Below are 20,131 nucleotides of genomic sequence, written 5' to 3'. Positions count from 1 at the left end.
GTTCCTAGCGGGGAAGATGAGGCAGAAGGCGTGTTCCAGAGGCTTTACGCAGCACTGACATTGGACACGTCTCCAATTCTCTACTTCTCTTATCAGTGCCAAGGATGTCTTGATGGCTCAGTAATCAATTTTTCCATGACACTTCAAAAAAGCTTTTGGTTTTTCTGTTTTCTGCCAATACATCTATTTGCCCCCCTGGGGACTTTGCGAATTTCAAATTTTCTACTGTCACATTCGGTTTTCTTCAGACGGAGCGAAACCCCGTATGTTGAATTATGTGGTGCTTTTTAAAGCATGTCATCAGTCACTCCAGGATATGTGATATGGAGAAGATCAATGCTACAGTTTTACACTCCATTTTATCTCATTTGATTTCATACAGGCAAAGGCTATAAAACTATGAGAGGGGGAAAGCAAGGCTTTTAACAATAACCATCTCCGTTGTTATGCAATAGGTACCGCCTTACTCACTCGTCTTCCCCCCCTCAGCCCCCACAGAGTCATCAAGGCTTCTGAAATCAGCCAGTTAAACCCATTTCAACACATCCCTTCTTTCCATTCTTATTGCTCATATGTTTGTTCAGCCCTAACAATTTTATCTGGATTATTGCAATCACCTCCCAGTGGGGTGTTTTTTTTTTTTTTTTCACATGATTAGTTTGCCTTTTTACTACTGAATAATACTCTGGTGTTTGGATATACAAATTTTATGCATTCATATGTTGATGGATATTTGACTGTGTCTAATTATTTGTCAATTATGAATAAAGTTACAATAAGCATCATGGTCAGATTTTGTATGAGTATGCGTTTCCATTTCTCTTGGTTAAATATCCTGTTTTTTCTTTTTTAATGATTTTTATTTTTTCCATTATAGTTGGTTTACAGGGTTCTGTCAATTTCTGTACAGCAAAGTGACCCAGTCACACACACACACACATATATATACACATTCTTTTTCTCACATTATCCTCCATCATGTTCCATCATAAGTGACTAGATATAGTTCCCTGTGCTCTACAGCAGGATCTTCTTGCTTATCCATCTCCCAGTGTTCTCTGTGATTCAAGTCTCATCTGATCTACGCACAGACCATGGTCCTAATGATCTTTCTTGCTTCAACTTCATCACACTGCATTCAGGATAAAATCCGACCTCAGCAGGGACCATGAAGTCTCTACAAGGCCCATATCTTCCTCCCGGCACCAACTCTTGCATCTACGCCCATACATCCCAGGCTACCCACGCTGCCTCTCACTTCCTAGTTTTCGACAGCTTGTTTCCAATAACCATAAAGCCTTGTTCTGTGTTCCATCCTTAGAAAACTCCTACTTAGCCCTTAAGACTCAGCTAGAGCGCCACCTTCTCTAGATACCTTCCACCACAGCAAATGCACATACTCAGAAGGTTGGGCCCTTCTCTACGAGGTCCCTGGAACGTGCGTCTGCCTCTTTCATGGCTTCCATATGACACTGTGTTATAAATGTTGATGTGCCGCAAGCAAGCATATCTGGCCAATATCACCACCATCATCAACACAGTCAGCCCCCCACACCCACAGGGTCTGCATTTGAGGACTCCACCAACGGTGGATTTGAAAACATTTGGAAAAAAAAAAAAAAAAAAAACCTCAAAGTTTCAGAAAGCAAAATTTAAATTAGCTGAGAGCCAGCCACTATTGATGTAGCACTGAAATTGTATGTAGAACTATTTATAGAGCATTTACATTGTATTAGGTGTTATAAGTAATCTAGAGATGATTTAAAGTATATGGGAGGATATGCATAGGTTATATGTAAATACTATGTCACTTCGATGTAAGGGACCTGAGAATCCCTGGATTTGCGTGTCCTTCGTGATCCTGGAACCAATGCCCTACAGAAACTAGGAACACGTGTATATCATCAATGTCTCAAACAGCTACTGATAAACAACAGGAATCTAAGAAATATAAATGAGATGAATTAATTAATATATAATGAACATAGAATCCTGCCCTCAAAAAATTCCCTATTTAGTTGGGGAGGCATGACTGGGAGAAGGGGACAGGATGAAAATAAGATACAGAAATGAACTGTAATGCAAATCAGAGCGAGTTAAAGTGGAACATGTGGCAAGAAACTAATATTTATGAGTTAGCCTAAGTATTTAGGTACCTAAGATACGCCAGACATTGTGGTTGGTCCTTTGCACACATTATCACTTAATTTTCACAACCAGACAAAAAAACAAAAAAAAGGAGTTCCCGTCGTGGCTCAGTGGAAACCGATCTGACTAGTGTCCATGAGGACGCAGGTTTAATCTCTGGCCTCCCTCAGAGGGTTAAAGATCCGGCATTGCCATGAATGTGGTGTAGGTCGAAGATGTGGCTTGGATCTGGTATGGCTGTGGCTGTGTGTAGGCCAGGGCTACAGCTCTAGTTTGACCCCTAGACTGGGAACTTCCATATGCCACGGAAGCGGCCCTAAAAAGACAAAAACAAACAAAACAAAGTAAAAACAAAATTTTCACAACCATCCTGAAGGGTACTATTATTTCAGTTTGATATGTAAGGAAATTAGGACTCAAGGCGCTCAAGGCCACCTAAAAATTAATGGTAGGGACACAGTTTGGGAGTTTCCCATTGTGGCTCAGTGGTTAACGAATCCGACTAGGAACCATGAGGTTTCGAGTTTGATCCCTGGCCTTGCTCAGTGGGTTAAGGATCTGGCGTTGCCGTGAGCTGTGGTGTAGGTCGCAGACGCAGCTTGGATCTGGCGTTACTGTGGCTGTGGTGTAGGCTGGCAGCTACAGTTCCAACTGGACCCCTAGCCTGGGAATCTCCATGTGCTGCAGGTGCGGCCTAGAAAAGACAAAAGACAGAAAACAAACAAAAAAAAAACACAGTTTGGTCTTTAAAATCCATATGGAGGTTCCCAGGCTAGGGGTCTAATCGGAGCTGTAGCCGCCAGCCTACACCACAGCCACAGCAACGCGGGATCCTTAACCCACTGAGCAAGGCCAGGGACCGAACCCACAACCTCATGGTTCCTAGTCAGATTCGTTAACCACTGCGCCACGACGGGAACTCCAAAAAAAATCCATATTCTTTCTATCATAATGGTACAAATTCAGTCCTATGGAGTTTCAGAGGAGGGAACAGTTTTACCCAAATGACAAATCACAAAAAGCGTTGTGTAGAAGTAATCATGGACTAATCTCTAAGGATTTGGGGAGAAACAGAGTAGGTTTTAGAGAGGGGAATAAAGACAGGCATGGATACAAGTTCAAAATTTGTGAGTAGGACAGAGAAAATGGCCCAGTCTGGAATAAACTGAGCACACATGAGGAAAATCCTGCTGAAGAGAAAGTTGAGACTTTACTGGAGGACATGGAAACTCTATATTTACAATGCGCATCAGTATTAAAAAAATAACCAAGAATATATGTCATGCTAATGATTGGACCTGTGTTTTCATCTTCATATATGAAGGTAGCAAATGAAAAAAAAAAAATCTGCTAACATAAGTACTTCAAAACTGAGATAATTTTGGAGTTCCCACCATGGCTCAGTGGGTAACGAATCTGACTAGGAACCATGAGGTTGCAGGTTTGAGCCCTGGTCTTGCTCAGTGGGTTAAGGATCCGGTGTTGCTGTGAGCTGTGGTGTAGGTCACAGATGCGACTCGGATCTGGTGTTGCTGTGGCTGTGGTGTAGGCCAGAAGCTACAGCTCCAATTTGATCCCTAGCCTGGGAACCTCTGCATACCACAGACGCAGCCCTAGAAAAGACAGAAAGACAAAAACAAACACCCTAGAAAAGACAGAAAGACAAAAACAAACAAACAAAAAAACTAGGATAATTTTGCTTTTAATATAGAAGTGTACTTTCATTCAAGGAAGAAATATCACTACAGGAACTGACTTATCAAGCATCCTCTTTAAGGTCAAATAAGCATAATATGGAGGAAAAAGAAGTAAATAAATGCACTTCACAAATGTGGTTCATGATGTCTCCTCTGTTTGAAACACATACCATAAAAGTCATTACAGCCATTAATCTCTTAAATGATCTAAATCATACTCTTAAGGCAACAGCTTGATTTTAACTAAAAACATGAATTGCCCAGCTTGCTCATGTTATGGGATCTGACCATTAAAATATACGATGGCTATACTTAAAAGTGCACTGGTTACATATTTTATTCATGTATGTTTGGTGATGGTTTTACTTATCAAGATTATGTTTTGAATGGCTTCTAACTAATTTTGTTGGAAAGACATCCATAAACTAAATTGAGTGTGACTGATTATTTAGATGGTAACATCACAAATCCATTAAAAGGAACCTAAAATAAACAGAGTTAACGACCTTAAGTAGGTCACCCATAGATCAGAGAAGTTCCGAGCATTTTTGGGGGACTATTTTTAGGTCTTTTAAAACATATGTTTTTCTTAAAGCAATTTGCTGCTTGAATTGATGCTTGAGCTTAAATTTTATGGCAAATATAGCCATAAAGTTATACATAACAAAGAAAAACTCTCCACATTGAAAGCAGTGGGAATGTCAGTCTATTTAATGAAAATCTTCTGATAATATATATTTTAAACAGAAAGAAGATGTTTTATTTTCAACTCTAAATAATAAATTAAATATCAAATACTGGCAAATAGAGGTAACTAGGGTCCTTGTTAAAATGAGTAGATATTTTATGCATAATACTACCATAAATCAATGATATAGCAATATCATTGTTACAAGTGAAAATAACAAAAACATATGACTTTGAACATTTTATTACATTTTGAATTTAGAAAGTTTTTTCATAGAAAATATGTCTACATATATATGTGTGTGTGTGTGTGTGTGTGTGTGTGTAGCCAATACCAGAATTACTCTTGCCAAAGTGGGTATAGAGGGAACATATTTTAACATAATAAAACCATTTATGACAAACCCACAGCCAGTAATAGTCAATGGAGAGCAGATGAAAGCCTTCCTATTAAAATCGGGAATAACACAAGGATGCCCACACTCACAACTTTTATTCAACATAGTATTGGAAGTCCTAACCATAGCAATCAGACAAACAAGAGAAATACAATGTATCCAAACTGGAAGAGAAGAGGTAAAATTGTCACTATATGCAGATGACATGATACTATATATAGAAAATCCTAAAGACTCCACACAAAAACTACTCAAACTAATCATCAAATTCAGCAAAGTAGCAGGATACAAGATTAACATTCAGAAATCAGTTGCATTTCTGTATACCATCAGTGAAATTTTAGAAAAGGAATATAAAAATATAATACCTTTTAAAATTGCACTCCCCCAAAATTAAATACCTAGGCATAAACCTGAACAAGGAGGTGAAAGATTTATGTGCTGAGAACTATAAAACATTAATCAAGGAAATTAAAGAGGATTCAAAGAAGTGGAAAGATATTCCATGCTCCTGGATTGGAAGAATTATGCATTAAAAAGGCCATGTTACTCAAAGCAATCTATAGTTTGAATGCAATCCCTATCAATTTACCCATGACATTTTTCACAGAACTAAAACAATCCAAAAATTTATATGGAACCAAAAAAAGACCCAGAATTGCCAACGCAATCCTGAGGAAAAAAAAAACAAGCAGGAGTCATAACTCTCCCAGACTTCAGACAATACTACAAAGCTACAGTAATTAAGACAGTGCGGTACTGGTACAAAAAAGACATAGGATCAATGGAACAGAATAGAGAGCCCAGAAATAAATCCAGACACTTAGGAGCGATTAGTCTTCAACAAAGGAGGCAAGAATATAAAGTGGGAAAAAGTCTTTTCAGCATGGGAAAACTGGACAGCTGCATGTAAATCAATGAAACTAGAACACACCCTCACACCATGCACAAAAATAAACTCAAAATGGCTTAAAGACTTAAACACAGATAAGACACCATGAAACTCCAAGAAGAGAACATAAGCAAAACATTCCCTGCATCAACTGCACAAATGCTTTCTTAGGCCAGTTGCCCAAAGCAATAGAAATAAAAACAAAAATATACCAATGGGACCCAATCAAACTTACAAGCTTTTGCACAGCAAAGGAAATCATAAAAACAAACAAACAAACAAAAAACAACAGCAAGACAACCTACAGAATGGGAGAAAACACTTGCAAATGATGCAACTGAGAAGGGCTTAGTCTCCAAAATATACAAACAACTTGTAAAACTCAACAGCAAAAAAACCAAACAACCCAATTGAAAAATGGGTAGAAGACCTGAATAGACATTCTCCAAAGAAGACATATGGATGGCCAACAGGCACATGCAAAAATGCTCAACATCACTAATTATTAGAGAAATGTAAATCAAAACTGCAGTGAGGTTATACCTCACATCAGTCAGAGTGCCTGTAAATCAAAACTGCAGTGAGGTTATACCTCACATCAGTACAAATAACAAATGCTGGAGAGCATGTGGAGAAAAGGGAACCCTCCTGCACTGTTGGCAGCAATATAAATTGGTACAACCACTATGGAAAACAGTATGGCGGTTCCTCAGAAAACTAAATATAGAGCTATGATATGATCCAGCAATCCCACTCCTGGGCATATATCCAGACAAAACTGTCATTCAAAAAAATACATGCACCCCTATGTTCACTGCAGCAGTATTCCCAATAGCCAAGACATGGAAACAACCTAAATGTCCATTGACAGATGAATGGATTAAGAAGATGTGGTACATACACACAATGGAATACAACTCAGCCATAAAAAAGAACAAAACAATGCCATTAGAGATTCATACTGAGTAAAGTTAAGTCAGAAAGAGAAACACAGATAACGTTATGACATTACTTATATGTGGAATCTAAAATATGTCAGAGATGAACCTATCTACAGAACAGAAAGAGACTCACAGACGTGGACATTGGACTTGGGGTTGCCTAGGGACGGGGGAGGGAGTGGGATGACGGGGAGTTTGGGGTTATCAGATGCAAACTGCTACGTTTAGAGTGGATGGACAATGAAGTCCTGCTATATAGCACAAGGAACTATGTCCAATCACTTGTGATGGAACATGATGAAAGATAATACAAGAAAGAGATTGTGTGTAGATGTGTAACTGGGTCACTTTGCATACAGCAGAAATTGACAGAACATAGTAAATCAACTATACTAAAAAAATTTTAAAAAAAGAGAAGGCAAATAACCAATATCAGAAATAAAAATGATGATATTACTGGGTGTAATGACATTAAAAATATCATAACATGGTTGTATAAACAACTTTATGCCAACAATTAAAAGACAAGAAATAATTCCTAGAAAGGAAGATTTATTAAAACTTCTCATAACTATTAAAGATAATGAATTATAAGCTAAAGACCCATTTATAAGGAATGTGATGGTGATATAGACCCAGAAATAATTACTAGGAACATTATAATATCACTTTGCTTTGGTTTTTGCTGATCGTATTAAGAACCTTCATAACATAAAATCAGAATTGAGCTAGTTCAGCCTAATATATCGTTCTTCAAAAATATTTTGATGTCCAATATACAGAAATTTAAAAAATGCCCACCATACAAAGGGACCCTCATATAAAGTGATTTCCTTATTTCTGGGCATACATTTGAGAGCTAATTTCAACCTTTGATAGCATCCTTAAGAAAAGATGGCTTTTTTTTTCTTGTTTTCTTTTTTTTCTTGCTTTTTAGGGCCACACCCAAGGAATACAGAAGTTTCCAGGCTAGGGGTTGAATTGGAGCTACAGCTGCCAGCCTATGCCACAGTCACAGCAATGCCAGATCTGAGCTGCGTCTGCAACCTACACCACTGCACACGGCAATGCCAGATCCTTAATCACTGAGCAAGGTCAGGAACTGAACCCTCATTTTCATGCATACTAGTCAGGATTGTTACTGCTGAGTCACAATGGGAACTCCAAAAATTGGTTTTCTATTTTGATATCCTCATCTTCATGGATACTAGTCAGGTTCATTACCACTGAACCACAATGGGAACTCCAAAAATTGGTTTTCTATTTGATTATTTTAAAATATAAAATTAAATTCATTTTTGGCTCTAATTATTACTATATAATTAAGTGGCATCAGTATATACCTCCACTAAAACATTCAAATAATCAGATGTTTTTAAAGGCACCAGTAAACAGCAGAGACTAAACACAATGCAACCAAAATAAATAGATAAAATAGCACAAATTTCTCCTAAGAATGAATAACGCAATGCTCACTGTATCATCCTTAAAACATAAAATATGGGTCTTGCCACATGTCTTGTGGCTCAAAAACTAGAACTGCGATATGTTACAAATAAAGGTGAATTTATTCAGGTGAGAACTAGCAAACTAGTTCAACATTTTGATTTTTTCATTATTTCCCTCAAACTCTGTCCAAGTAGGAAGAAAAACTGGTGGAAAGGCTTAAAGGTGGGGGGGGGGTTAATTTTTTAGATTCAGTAGAAACATGAAAGATTGAAATAATTACAAACAAGAACAATATTACAGTTCCTTAAAGATAGGAATTATGTTTCTTACTTCTTTCTAATCTCTGAAAACATCTAGTCCTGTAATCTTGACATCATAATTTCTTTCCATTTTTTTAAAGTGAGTTGAAATTTCTAGGTTTATATAATGTATTCATACAAAGAACTATTAAGACATGGAAATAAGCTAGAAATTTTCTGAACCTATGTAAGTGAGCTATAGAAATTTAGGAGTTAAGATGGTCTTGCCATGCCCTATTAAAATTAGCAAATTAAAATTTGGACATACTTTGTTAAATTTATTCCTAAATATTTCATGTTCTTATGCTTTTATAAAAAGTATTTAAAAACTTTACTTTTCCCATTGTTCATTGCTATAGGAATACAACTATGTATATATAGGAATACAACTGATTCTCTACAGTGACCTTGTATCCTGTGACCTTGCTGAATTTACTTATTAGTTTGGATAGTTTTTGATTTCTTAGGATTTTTTCTATACACACAATCATGATGTTTCTAAATAAAGACAATTTTACCTCTATTAAAACACATGTGGCATTTATTACTTTTTCTTGCCTTATTGCACTGGCAAGGACCTCTGGCATAATGATGAACGGTGAATATTCTTGCCTTTTCTTGGATCATAGGAGGAAAGCATTTCATTTTTCACCATTAAATATATTAGCTATAGGTTTTTCATCAGTGCTTCTATGCCTCTTATTACACTGAGGAAGTTCCCTGCTATTTGTAATTTGCTATAACATTTTATCATGAAAGAGCATGGAATTTTACTAAAGCTGTTTTTGTTTTGCAATGACTGAAATGATCATATGGCTTTTCCTTTATGTTATAAATAGAGTAAATTACAATATTTGATTTCAAATGCTAAACCAACCTTATACTCCTAGGATAAAACCCACTTGGTTATGATGCAGTATCCTGTTTATATACCATTGAATTTGATTTGCTAATATTTGTTAGGAATTTTTGCATCTATGTTCATGGAAAAGACTGAACTGTAATGTCTGTATTTCTAAAGAATGTTTTACCAGATTTACTACTGTATACTAACTTTTCCCCCCTTCTTTTGGCTCTTTAAAAACAACCATTTCATTGAATTGTGGTTTTATTTCTCATGACAAGTCAGTAGGTAATTTTTCTTATTTTCTTCCTATATGTAAACTGTCTTTTTTTCTTTGGCAATTTTAAAGATTTTCTCATTCATTTTTCAACAATTTGATCATAATGTACTTTATTGTGGTTTCCTTTTCATCCTGCTTGAGGTTCATTGAGCTTCCTAGATTAGTGACTTCATATTTTTCATTTTGGAAAAGTATGAAGTTTTGGAATTTTTGAATTTTTTCACCATTATATCTTCAAATATTATTCTGCCCCATTCTTTGTCTTTTTCCTTCCTTTTTTTGAGACCAATTGCTCATATGTGAGACTGCTTTTTTAGGGTTGCTATTTCTGTACTAAGAATTTCTAATTATTCCCTCATTGTGTTCATTCTTCTTGCTTATATGCTTGATTGTATTTATGGCAACTGTTTTATAGTCCTTGTCTGCTAATTCTATCATCTGTTATTTAGTGGTCTATTTCTACTGACCAATTTTCCTGCTTCTTTGTAAGTCTAGTAATTTTATATTGAATGCTTGACATTAAGAATGCCATGTTGTTAAATGTTTGGATGTTGTAGTCTTATTTCATTGCATGTTAAGTTTGTTCAGCTAAGCAGTTAGTTTACTTCTGAATCAGCTGAATTTTTTTCAAAACATTTTCCCTCCAACATCCATTCCCTTAATTTTTAAAGTCATTTTATATGAGAAAAAGTTTCAAAATAGTGTTAAATAGCAAACACTTTTTTTTTTTTTTTTGCCTTTTTGCCTTTTCTAGGGCTGCTCCCGTGGCATATGGAGGTTCCAGGCTAGGGGTCCAATCGGAGCTGTAACTGCTGGCCTATGCCAGAGTCATGGCAACTCGGGATCCGAGCCTCATCTGCAACCTACCCCACAGCTCACAGCAACACCGGATCCTTAACCCACTGAGCAAGGCCAGGGATCGAACCTGCAATCTCACGGTTCCTAGTCAGATTCGTTAACCACTGTGCCACTACAGGAACTCCTCATTCTTGTTTTTTTCAACATTATTTTTTAACTTATTAAGGGTGGGCATAGAGTAGCTTTTACTTAGGGACAGATTGATCCTACTGCTAAAGCACAGACTATATAGGATATCTTCTGAATACCAGGAGTAAGTTTAGTGATGGCATTTAACCATGTGGGAGCTCTGGTAATTATTCAGCTCACAAATCCTTAGTGTTTGTTCTTTTCCCAGTGTTTGTGAGTCTTGTCCGTATTTATAGTTCTTTACTGTGGCGGTACTAACCTGGTAGCAGTTACTCCACCACAGATACCAAGTGGGAGTTTTTGACCATCTCTCAGCTTTAATTTGGCCCTCTTCTCTTTCTCCTTTGGTCTACTAACTCTACCTTCTTTTCTCCTACCTTTTTCTCTCAAGAATGCATCATTATTTTGTGAAAGGACCCAAACTGGGAATCAATTCTTGAAAGTCAATCTAATGTTATTTCCACTACACATGATATTACATAACATTAATATTTTGTTACTCTCCTGGAATTAAAACAATGACAATTAAATCTAGTTTCAAGTTGCTTGTTCCTTGGTATCATCTTTTTTTTGAGTCTCTCTCCTTTGGTGAATCTGCTGCTTATATTTTATTTTTAAAGGATGTAGAACAGGTCCATTGATAAAGCAAAAACAATCCATGTTGATAAAACCTATTTGATTCCAAGCCATCCCTGGACCAGCATTCTAACCACACAAAATTAATAATCCACAAAGTGTTTTCAAGAAAGGCAAGGAGACTAATAACTGACTTCTTCATAATTCTGAGTTCCTATCTTACATTTGAGATTCATAGCAATTATTGTTTCTCTTTGTAAGCTTTCTTAGCTTCCTATTAGAGGGTGGGCTTAGTCTCTCTATATTTTTCTCCTAATTTCAGAACCTTTATGTTGATGAAAACTGCTTCTTGAATGTAAATGTTCGCCACTCTCTGTCCACAAAGTGTCTATTAATTCATGTTTATAAAGCATTAGTCGCTTTAAAAATAAATTCTGCATGGTTTTATTACCTTTCAAGGAGAGGAGAGATAAGAGCAGGAGGAATAGAAATGAAACTGGTATATAAAAAATGAGCTTTTAAGAAAGTATTTTTAAATTGTACTGGGAGCAAAATAAATGATGAAACCAGACTTTAAGAGGTTGTGAGTTTTATTCTCTTACCTGTGCAGCTGGATATATTCTCGGGGTCTGTTGAGCAGGTGAAGGAATCTATCAACAATCTTGTTTTTCCCTACGCCCTGTAATTACAGAGAGCACATTGAACAAAAAGAGACTTTTGCCTGCAAGTAAAACAAAGCTGAAGGGTCTCTTAGCAAAACCTACTTATTGTTTTAGCTTATTGTTAATAAAAAACCAAACAAGTAAATGTATACAGCACATCTTCTATAATATTAAAGGGTTTTTAAATTTACTCCTAAATACACTAGCTCTAAGTTATTTAAAATCAACATCGTAATTATTTTAACCCTCATCTAACTTTTTTTTTTTCTGTTCTATAACTTCACACTAAAGTGCAAACATTAGAGCAGAATAATATCTATCTCAGATCTGAAGAATGGCATCAAAGGAAATTCAGCAAAACTACAAACAATGATTTTTCTAATCAGCTTTTCAGAAGTATGGTTTTTTAGCTATATAAAGGTAAATATCACACTGTACTTCTTTTTAAATCAAACACTAATTTCTTCTCCTTTTATCCTACTTTTCGGTCCTTTAAAACCTTGCAGACCTAAAATTATAAGTTATAAGTTATTATAAGTTAATAAGTTTCAACTACATCCGCTCTTCCTAGAAATGCCCTCATTTCCTTACCACTTACTGATGGTGAGAGCTGCTGTCCTTCTGCAGAGGACAGACTGCTAAAAATGGAATCCACTCCCATGCTATTGTTCCACTTTAAAGTTTTCACTTAGAGGTGGAATACTCTATTAATGGGATGGAAACCTTTTAACAAGTGTGTTGTGTGGGAAGAGAAGTGGTTAAAAAAGCTGAGTTCCGTAACATATGTTCCAGCGATAAATAACACACTGATTTCTTATACTGTGCCAGGCTTTATGCTAAGTATTTTTATGGCTTATTTCATTTAATCATCATAACAGTTCCATGAGGTAGGGATTATGATTTTTTCCAACCTCACAAATCAAGAAACCAAAGCTCAGAAAGTTGAGCAACATGCTCACAGATTCACAGCTAATCGTAGTGGAACCAGGATTCAAATTCAGGTCTGTCGGATTCTGATGCTTCTGCTTACAGTCCCTACAGCATGGATTACATTTCTTTCAGCGTGAAATTGACTTAGGTAACCTGGGCCTTGAGTTGCCTCTTTCCTCACTTTTAGGAATACATCCTAATAGAAATAATTAGGTAGATAAGGGAAATGTATGGTGCCTAGCAGCAAGAACAGAAGCCCAGTAAAGGGAAGCAATCATCATTACTATTATTCTCATTATTATTATTATTATTTGCTTTTTAGGGCCGCACCCTTGGCATATGGAAGTTCCCAGGCTAGGGGTCAAACTGGAGCTGCAGCTGCCCGCCTTTGCCACAGCCACAGCAAAGCAGCATCTGAGCCACGTCTGCGACCTACACCACAGCTCATGGCAACGTGGGATCCTTAACCCACTGAGTGAGGCCAGGGATCAAACTCTCATGCTCATAGATACTAGTAGGGTTCTTACCCTCTGAGCTGCAATGGGAACTCCTAGCAGTCATTATTATTATGCTTATTTCTACTATACCCAAATACCTTGTCAATAGAAGCTTTCTACCAGCACCAAGGATAGAAATTTAAACAAATTGAATTAATATTTATTGAGCATTTTTCTTTTCTTTTTTCTTTCTTTTTTTTTTTTGGTCCTAGCATTGTGACAGTTTCTCCTAGATAAACAAATTTTCAAAGGGAATATGAGAATATATCCCTCATAATTCTCAAAGGGAGAACAGACATACACACCTGGAACACAGAAGACAAGCTATCAGTGTAGACAACTTCTTAAGACATTGTTTGAAAATTGTGCATTCATGTACACTAATTTTTGTATTAACACTAATTTGAGGACCAAGAATGCTCATTTAGCCAGAAGCTTCTCTCTCTCTCTCTTTGTGCTGTGGGGCAACTTTATTTATTTTTGAATTTTTGATTTTAACTTTTATTTTGTAGTGGTATATAGATGATTTACAATGTTGTGTTAGTTTCAGGTGTATAATAAAGTCAGTTACACATACACATATATCCTTTCTCTCTCAGATTTTTTCCCATATAGGTTATTACAGGATACTGAGTAGAGTTCCCCGTGCTACACAGTAGGTCCTTGTTGATTATCTACTTTATATACAGTAGTGTGACCATGTTAATCCCCAATTCCTAATTTATCTTTCCTCCCCAGTCTTTCCCCTTTGGTAACCATAGGTTTGTTTTCTGTCTGTAAGTCTGTTCTCTAAATAAGTTCATTTGTATTTTTGTTTTTTTTTTTTTTTTAGATTTCACACGAGTGATATCATATATTTGTTTTTGTTTGAATTACTTCAGTTAGTATGGTAATCTCTAGGTGCATCCTTGTTGCTGCAAATGACATTATTTCATTCTTTAAAAAAAATAACTTGTAACTGATATGATGTAGGTTCTAATAGCCTTAGAATCTCTCTCTTCTCTTTGACTCATTAACATGCCACAAGATGATAGATACAAGAGAAATTAAGGCAAATACTTAATAAGACAGAAGTATGAAACACACAGACAGTGGCAGGCAATTAAGATTCATTGTACATCCTTGAATCAGAAAGAAACACAAAGAAACCAATGTTTAAAGAAAGTCAGTATGGCAATAATATGCAAAAAATACTGAAAGAGGAGAGACTGGTATCCAAAGACCAATTATTTTTTTATTCAACATATAAACAGATATTATTGAGTGATATCATGTATCAGGAGTGATAACAATGAATGAGAAAAGATACGGTTTCTGCTCTGAAGAAGCTTCCATTCCAGAAGTGTGAAGGCTGATAGATTGGAAGGTTAGAAAAGTAATCAGAAAGAGATAATTAGACACATAAACAAATAAACCAGAAAATTATCAAGTAGTGGTAAGTTCTATATAGAAAAACGAGCTAAGGTGAGGTGCTAGTGACTGGGTGGTGATTTCATGTTGATTTAGAAGTGAAGGACCTTCCTTAGTTAACCTTAAAGCCAAAACGGAAAAGGCAAGGAGCCAACCCTCTAAAGATTACAAAGAGGGGCATTCCAGAAGAAGAGCTGCTATAGCTGATGCCCTAAAACAGAGATAAATTTAGGATATTTGAGGAACAGCCAGTGTGTCGAAGGGTTGTGGGCAAACAGAGAATACAGAAGATGGAGTAAAGAAGCAGGGTCAGATCAAGTAGAGTTTTGCAAGCCAAGGGGTAGAACTGGGAATTTATTTATTTACTCTAAGAGTGATGGGCAGCCACTGGAGGGTTTTCAGCTGAGAAGTGACATGAACTAATAAAAATCCTAAGAAGATTACTTTGGTTTAGGTATGGAGAGTGAACTGCAAGGGAAGGAATAAGGATGGAAATAGGGAAGCCAGCTGGAACACTATCCAAAGTCCAGGTGAGAGACAGAAATGGCTTGGACTGGGGGGACTCAGTGGAGCAGGAAAGATTCCAGTTGTTTTCCACGATGTTGACAGAACGTGCTGATGGACTGGATATGAGAGGATGAAGGAAAAGAAGGATCAAAGATTATTTCTAGATAATTCTTGAGCAAAAAGATAGGCAAGACTGGGGGGAGACAACTTTTTTTTTTGGCCACGCCCACGACATGTGAAAGTTCCAGGGTCAGGAATCAAACCTATGTCACAGCATCGAAGCAAACCGCTGCAGGGACAACCTGGATCCTCAACCTGCTGCACCGCAAGGGAACTCCAGAAGATATTTTTTTTTTTTGAGGAAAATCAAGTGCTAACTTTATCTTTCTCTCTCCAAAGCACTTATTTCCATAAGTGATAAATTGGTATTCTATATATTTGGGTGTTGTACTTCTTCCCTCACTAGAAATGTAAGTTCTTTGAGAAGCTTGCTTTGTTCACAACTGTACCCCCAGAGCCTAGAACAGTGGTGGCACAGAGAAGACATGCAGATATTTGCGGAACAAATCAAGGGTACCTCCATCCCCCAGTCGTTTAGGGCAGATAGCCGAGTCATTGCCAGTACTTCCTGCTCCACCTCTCAGAGTCAATTCGTCACCATCTCCTCTCATTTCTACCTCCAAAAATATATCTCAAGTCTGTCAAATGTCTCTGGGATCATCCTAAATTCACCGCGTCCAGAAGAGTGCGTCTCAAGCTTTGATGAGCAAGTGAATCCCCTCTGATGCCTTATTAACATGCAGGTTGGCAGGCTCGGTAGGTCTGGTGTGGGACCCGACACCACATTTCTAACAGGTTCCCTGGTGACGCCAGTGCTGCCGGCCCACGGACCACACCAAGGAGCAAGAATCTGGATGATGGTGGTGGGCTCACCACTAAGCTCCCTGTCTTCCAACGAACACGCTATTTCCAACGCACTTTCCACACTGCAGCCTGAGGGGGATAAGGAGCCTGAGAAATCAAAGTTTTTGTCTTTTTTTTTTTGGTCTTTTTGCCTTTTCTAGGGCCACACCCGAGGCACATGGAGGGTCCCAGGCTAGGAGTGGAATCAGAGCTGTAACCACTGGCCTACCCAGAGCCACAGCAACACAGGATCTGAGCCTCGATGGACGGAACCCGCAACCTCATGGTTCCTAGTCGGATTCATTAACCACTGAGCCACGATGGGAACTCCCAAAGTTTCTGTCTTAGACAGCAGGGTGGAAGGTGACGCTCCTTAGGGCATATGAAATAGGGGAAGGGAAGTGCATTTGCTGGGTGGGGGAGGGCAGTCTGGTTTGAAAAAAGGCAGTTTAATTTTGGACATGTTTACACAGAAGTGCCTGCTTCCCATATCTGCTCCTTCCAGTCTAACCGGCTGTCACTACCCCAGGGCAGCTCATCACCCAGGGTGCTCAGACTCCTAGAAAGGGTGCTCTGGTGGCCCACCTCTGCACTTAACGACAGGCCAGTCCACGATTTGCTTAGTTCTGTTGCTAAAACAGAGATCTCATCAGGTCCTTTCCCGCTTCATTTTAAAAGCTCTGATAATTCCTTCGAGGAAAGGCTAAAAGCATAAGCTGGGAAGGAATTTCTGTAAACGTCCAGAGCCAAATGAAAGAGTTACAATGATCGGCTCTTTCCGACAGGGTTTTCCCGTACACGAGAAACTCTTCAGGACTGCTTTCATTGAATGGATACATAAATGGTACCTTAATTTTTTATTATAAAAGCTACACATAACTCATTCTTCTTAATCCGAAATTTAGAAAACAAGACGCTACCCAACTGCCAAAGAGAAATCCGCTCTTTTCATTTTGCTCTTGTGCAATTTTATCTGTATTTACTAGTTGTTATTCTGTATACACAGCTTGCGTCCTTTAATAGAAATCAGCACAAAATCGTCTTTAGGTCATAAATGACTTATTTTCTTTTTTCTTTTTTGTGCTTTTTAGGGCTGAATGTGTGGCATCTGGAAGCTCCCAGGCTAGGGGTCAAATAGGAGCTGCAGCCACCGGCCTCTGCCACAGCCACAGCAACGAGGGATCTGAGTTGCATCTGTGACCTGCACCACAGCTCATGGTAACGCTGGATGCCCAACCCACTGATTGAGGCCAGGGATGGAACCCACAACCTCGTGGTTCCTAGTCGGATTCATTTCTGCTGTGCCATGACGGGAACTCCCAGGTGACGATTTTACCACCATCTTTATTCATTTGAATAAAGCTTATCGCTAAACACTTAGCTTATTCTAAGATTCTTTAATCCAACAACAAAATGAGAGGTTCCTGCTTTCTGAATCACTGGAAATTTCTTATTTTCCAAATTCTCTCAGTGAACATGCATTATTTACTTAATCAGAAAAAAAAAAAAGCAAGCTGAAGAGTAAACAACCCTGAACATTTGCATAAATGGGTCTCCTGTAACTGAGCCAACAAACAGTACCCGGAAGTCAGAAAAGACAGCCTAACTTTCAATGGCACTACTAGCTTGCATGGTTCTAAAACGACTTATAAAACTTCCTGACAAAATCATAACCTCCTTTTCCATCAGGAAAAATAAAATCTATACCCCTGTAATTTCCTCGTGAAATAATATGTTGCTATAAATGGCAAAGATAGACTCTTTAGTAGTTTGGTCATGAGGTCGGGCCACAGCAGCCATGACAAATATTGTGTGTGTGGAAGGAATCAATGTATCTACAAAAACAATATACGGATTCCGAACAAAGGCAAGAAAAATATTCACTAAGAGTCACTGGACAGACAAACTAAATGTTAGAGAGGATGTGCAGCAGGACGAAGAATTTCTATAGTGTAATTCAGGCAACTTCACAGCAAGGACACCAAGTAATATAATGTAAAATATAGATGAGTGAGTGTCTTTATATTTGATGAAACCAAGTATTTCATAGCCTTGGGACTCCCAGGCTGGAGCTACTAGAAGCATGGTACACTTAGTTATCAAATTCCCTGCTGCCACTACCAGCTGGGGACACAGGCAGGAAAATTTCTGGACCAACTGTTCACTCGCTCTACACATATTAGACAATTATTCTGGCAGAGCAACATGGTATATTTCTGATGTCGCACCGTAGCAATCTGCCAGGGCTCAATCCAGATGACTAATTAACAAGATTCACACATTCTTTAATTTTGGCAATAAAATATTCACAGTATCTCAATATTAAGTAATTCAACAAACATTTACTAAGCTGATACCAGGAGAAAACTAAGTCCATGATCACACTTAGCCTATAATTAACATATAGAATGGGATAGAAAGGATTATAGAGAATTATGTAGAAACAATGTGTACAGAGTCTCCTTAGTTAATAGTAAATATATGTTGACTGATTTTCATAGTGTGTAAAAGATTTCAAAATTAAATGCTATGCAGTTCAGGGAAAAAAAGCCTGGGAAGGAATTCAGAAAGAAATTGCTAGCCTGTGAGCAATGAATGTGGTTCGATTTCATTGTGTAAATTAATCAAGAAGTTAAAATTGGCTTGATGAAATTTACTCTGGAAAATATTTCCTCATTAGAAGTTCATCATAATTGGTATAATTTTGAACAGAATGTTTATATTCATGAAAATGAGTCAATACTTCAGGATAAGGAGACCATGAGGGCGTATCTTTCTACTTTCAAAGGGACTTGGGAGGCATGTCAATTAAACACAATGATCACGCTTTGTTTGGATGCTGATTGAAACAAATCAACACTCCAACATCTCCAAAGGGACACTTGGGAGATAACTGAGGAAAACTGAAAATAGGATATCAGAGTATTTTAAGGGGTTATTATTAATTTGTTAAGTGGAATAATGGAAAGGCGGTTATATTAAAGATAAAAACTGAGATATGATAAAAAATGCACTATGTAAAATAATAGTGTGTTAAAAGATAACTTATAGGTAACATGCAGAATACAGATAAAACAAGATGAACAAAATGCTGATAATCGTTTTTTTGTTTTGAGGGTTTTCTTGCTTTTTAGGGCCGTACCCTTGGCACATGGAAGCTCCCAGCTGCCGGCCTACACCACAGCCACAGCAATGCAGGATCCGAGCCACGTCTGTGACCTGCACCACAGCTCACGGCAACACTGGATCCTTAACCCACTGATCGAGGCCAGGGATTGAACCCACTTCCTTATGGATACCAGTTGGATTCGTTCCAGCTATGCTACAAAGGGAACTCCCTCTGTTAATTGTTAAAGCAAAGTTATGGACACAAAGGAGTTCATTACATATTCTACTTTCTATACAATATGTTAAAAAATTTTCATAATAGGAGTTACCGTCATGGCTCAATGGTTAATGAATCCGACGAGGAGCCATGAGGTTGCGGGTTTGATCCCTGGCCTCGCTCAGTGGGTTAAGGATCCAGTGTTGCCAGGAGCTGTGGTGAAGGTTGCAGACACGGCTCGGGTCCTGCATTGCTGGGTCTCTGGCGTAGGCCAGCGGCTACAGCTCCAATTGGACCCCTAGCCTGGGACCCTCCATATGCTGCAGGTGCGGCCCTAGAAAAGGAAGAAAGACAAAAAAAAAAAAAAAAAAAAAAAAAAAAATTTCACGATAGAAAAATTTTAAATGCCCTGTTCCTACCCGTAGGTAAAGCATAGTTCCTGATGCAAATTCATTATTATACAATAGTATTATCATTGTTGTTGTACTACTATTATAAGAATTAGCGTATTATGGTGAAAAAAAGCATGAGCTTGGAGGTCTGAGTCCTAACTCTGCCATTAACTAGTGTGATCTTGAGCAAGTATTTTAACATTTTGAGTTTCAGTCAGCTCATTTGTAAAGTATGGAAAATAAAAATTTAGCCAAAGTAATGCTGTAGAAATAAATGAAATAACTTTAAAAAGTATATTGGAAATTG

At 37.7% G+C, this 20,131-nt stretch overlaps 1 protein-coding gene across 2 annotated transcripts in view; it reads right to left on the bottom strand.

The window, feature by feature from the left end:
- Positions 1-20,131, bottom strand: part of VWA8 (von Willebrand factor A domain containing 8) — a 545,205-nt gene that overhangs the window by 358,044 nt on the left and 167,030 nt on the right. For both annotated transcript variants that reach the window (XR_014819568.1, XM_021065625.2), the window contains exon 21: positions 11,801-11,877. Coding sequence is in view for 1 of the 2 variants with exons in the window: in XM_021065625.2 (XP_020921284.2) it covers positions 11,801-11,877 (77 nt within the window). In the remaining variant the exon portion in view is untranslated. The remainder of the gene's footprint in view (positions 1-11,800; positions 11,878-20,131) is intronic.

This window comes from Sus scrofa, chromosome 11, assembly GCF_054392235.1.
Source record: "Sus scrofa isolate SSC_HxYL_T2T_F1_AM1 chromosome 11, Sscrofa_HxYL_maternal_Yorkshire_Landrace_v2.0, whole genome shotgun sequence".
NCBI classification, from domain to species: domain Eukaryota; kingdom Metazoa; phylum Chordata; class Mammalia; order Artiodactyla; family Suidae; genus Sus; species Sus scrofa.
The sequence above is the reverse complement of the archived record's forward strand: the minus strand, read 5'-3'. Positions and strand labels throughout refer to the sequence as shown.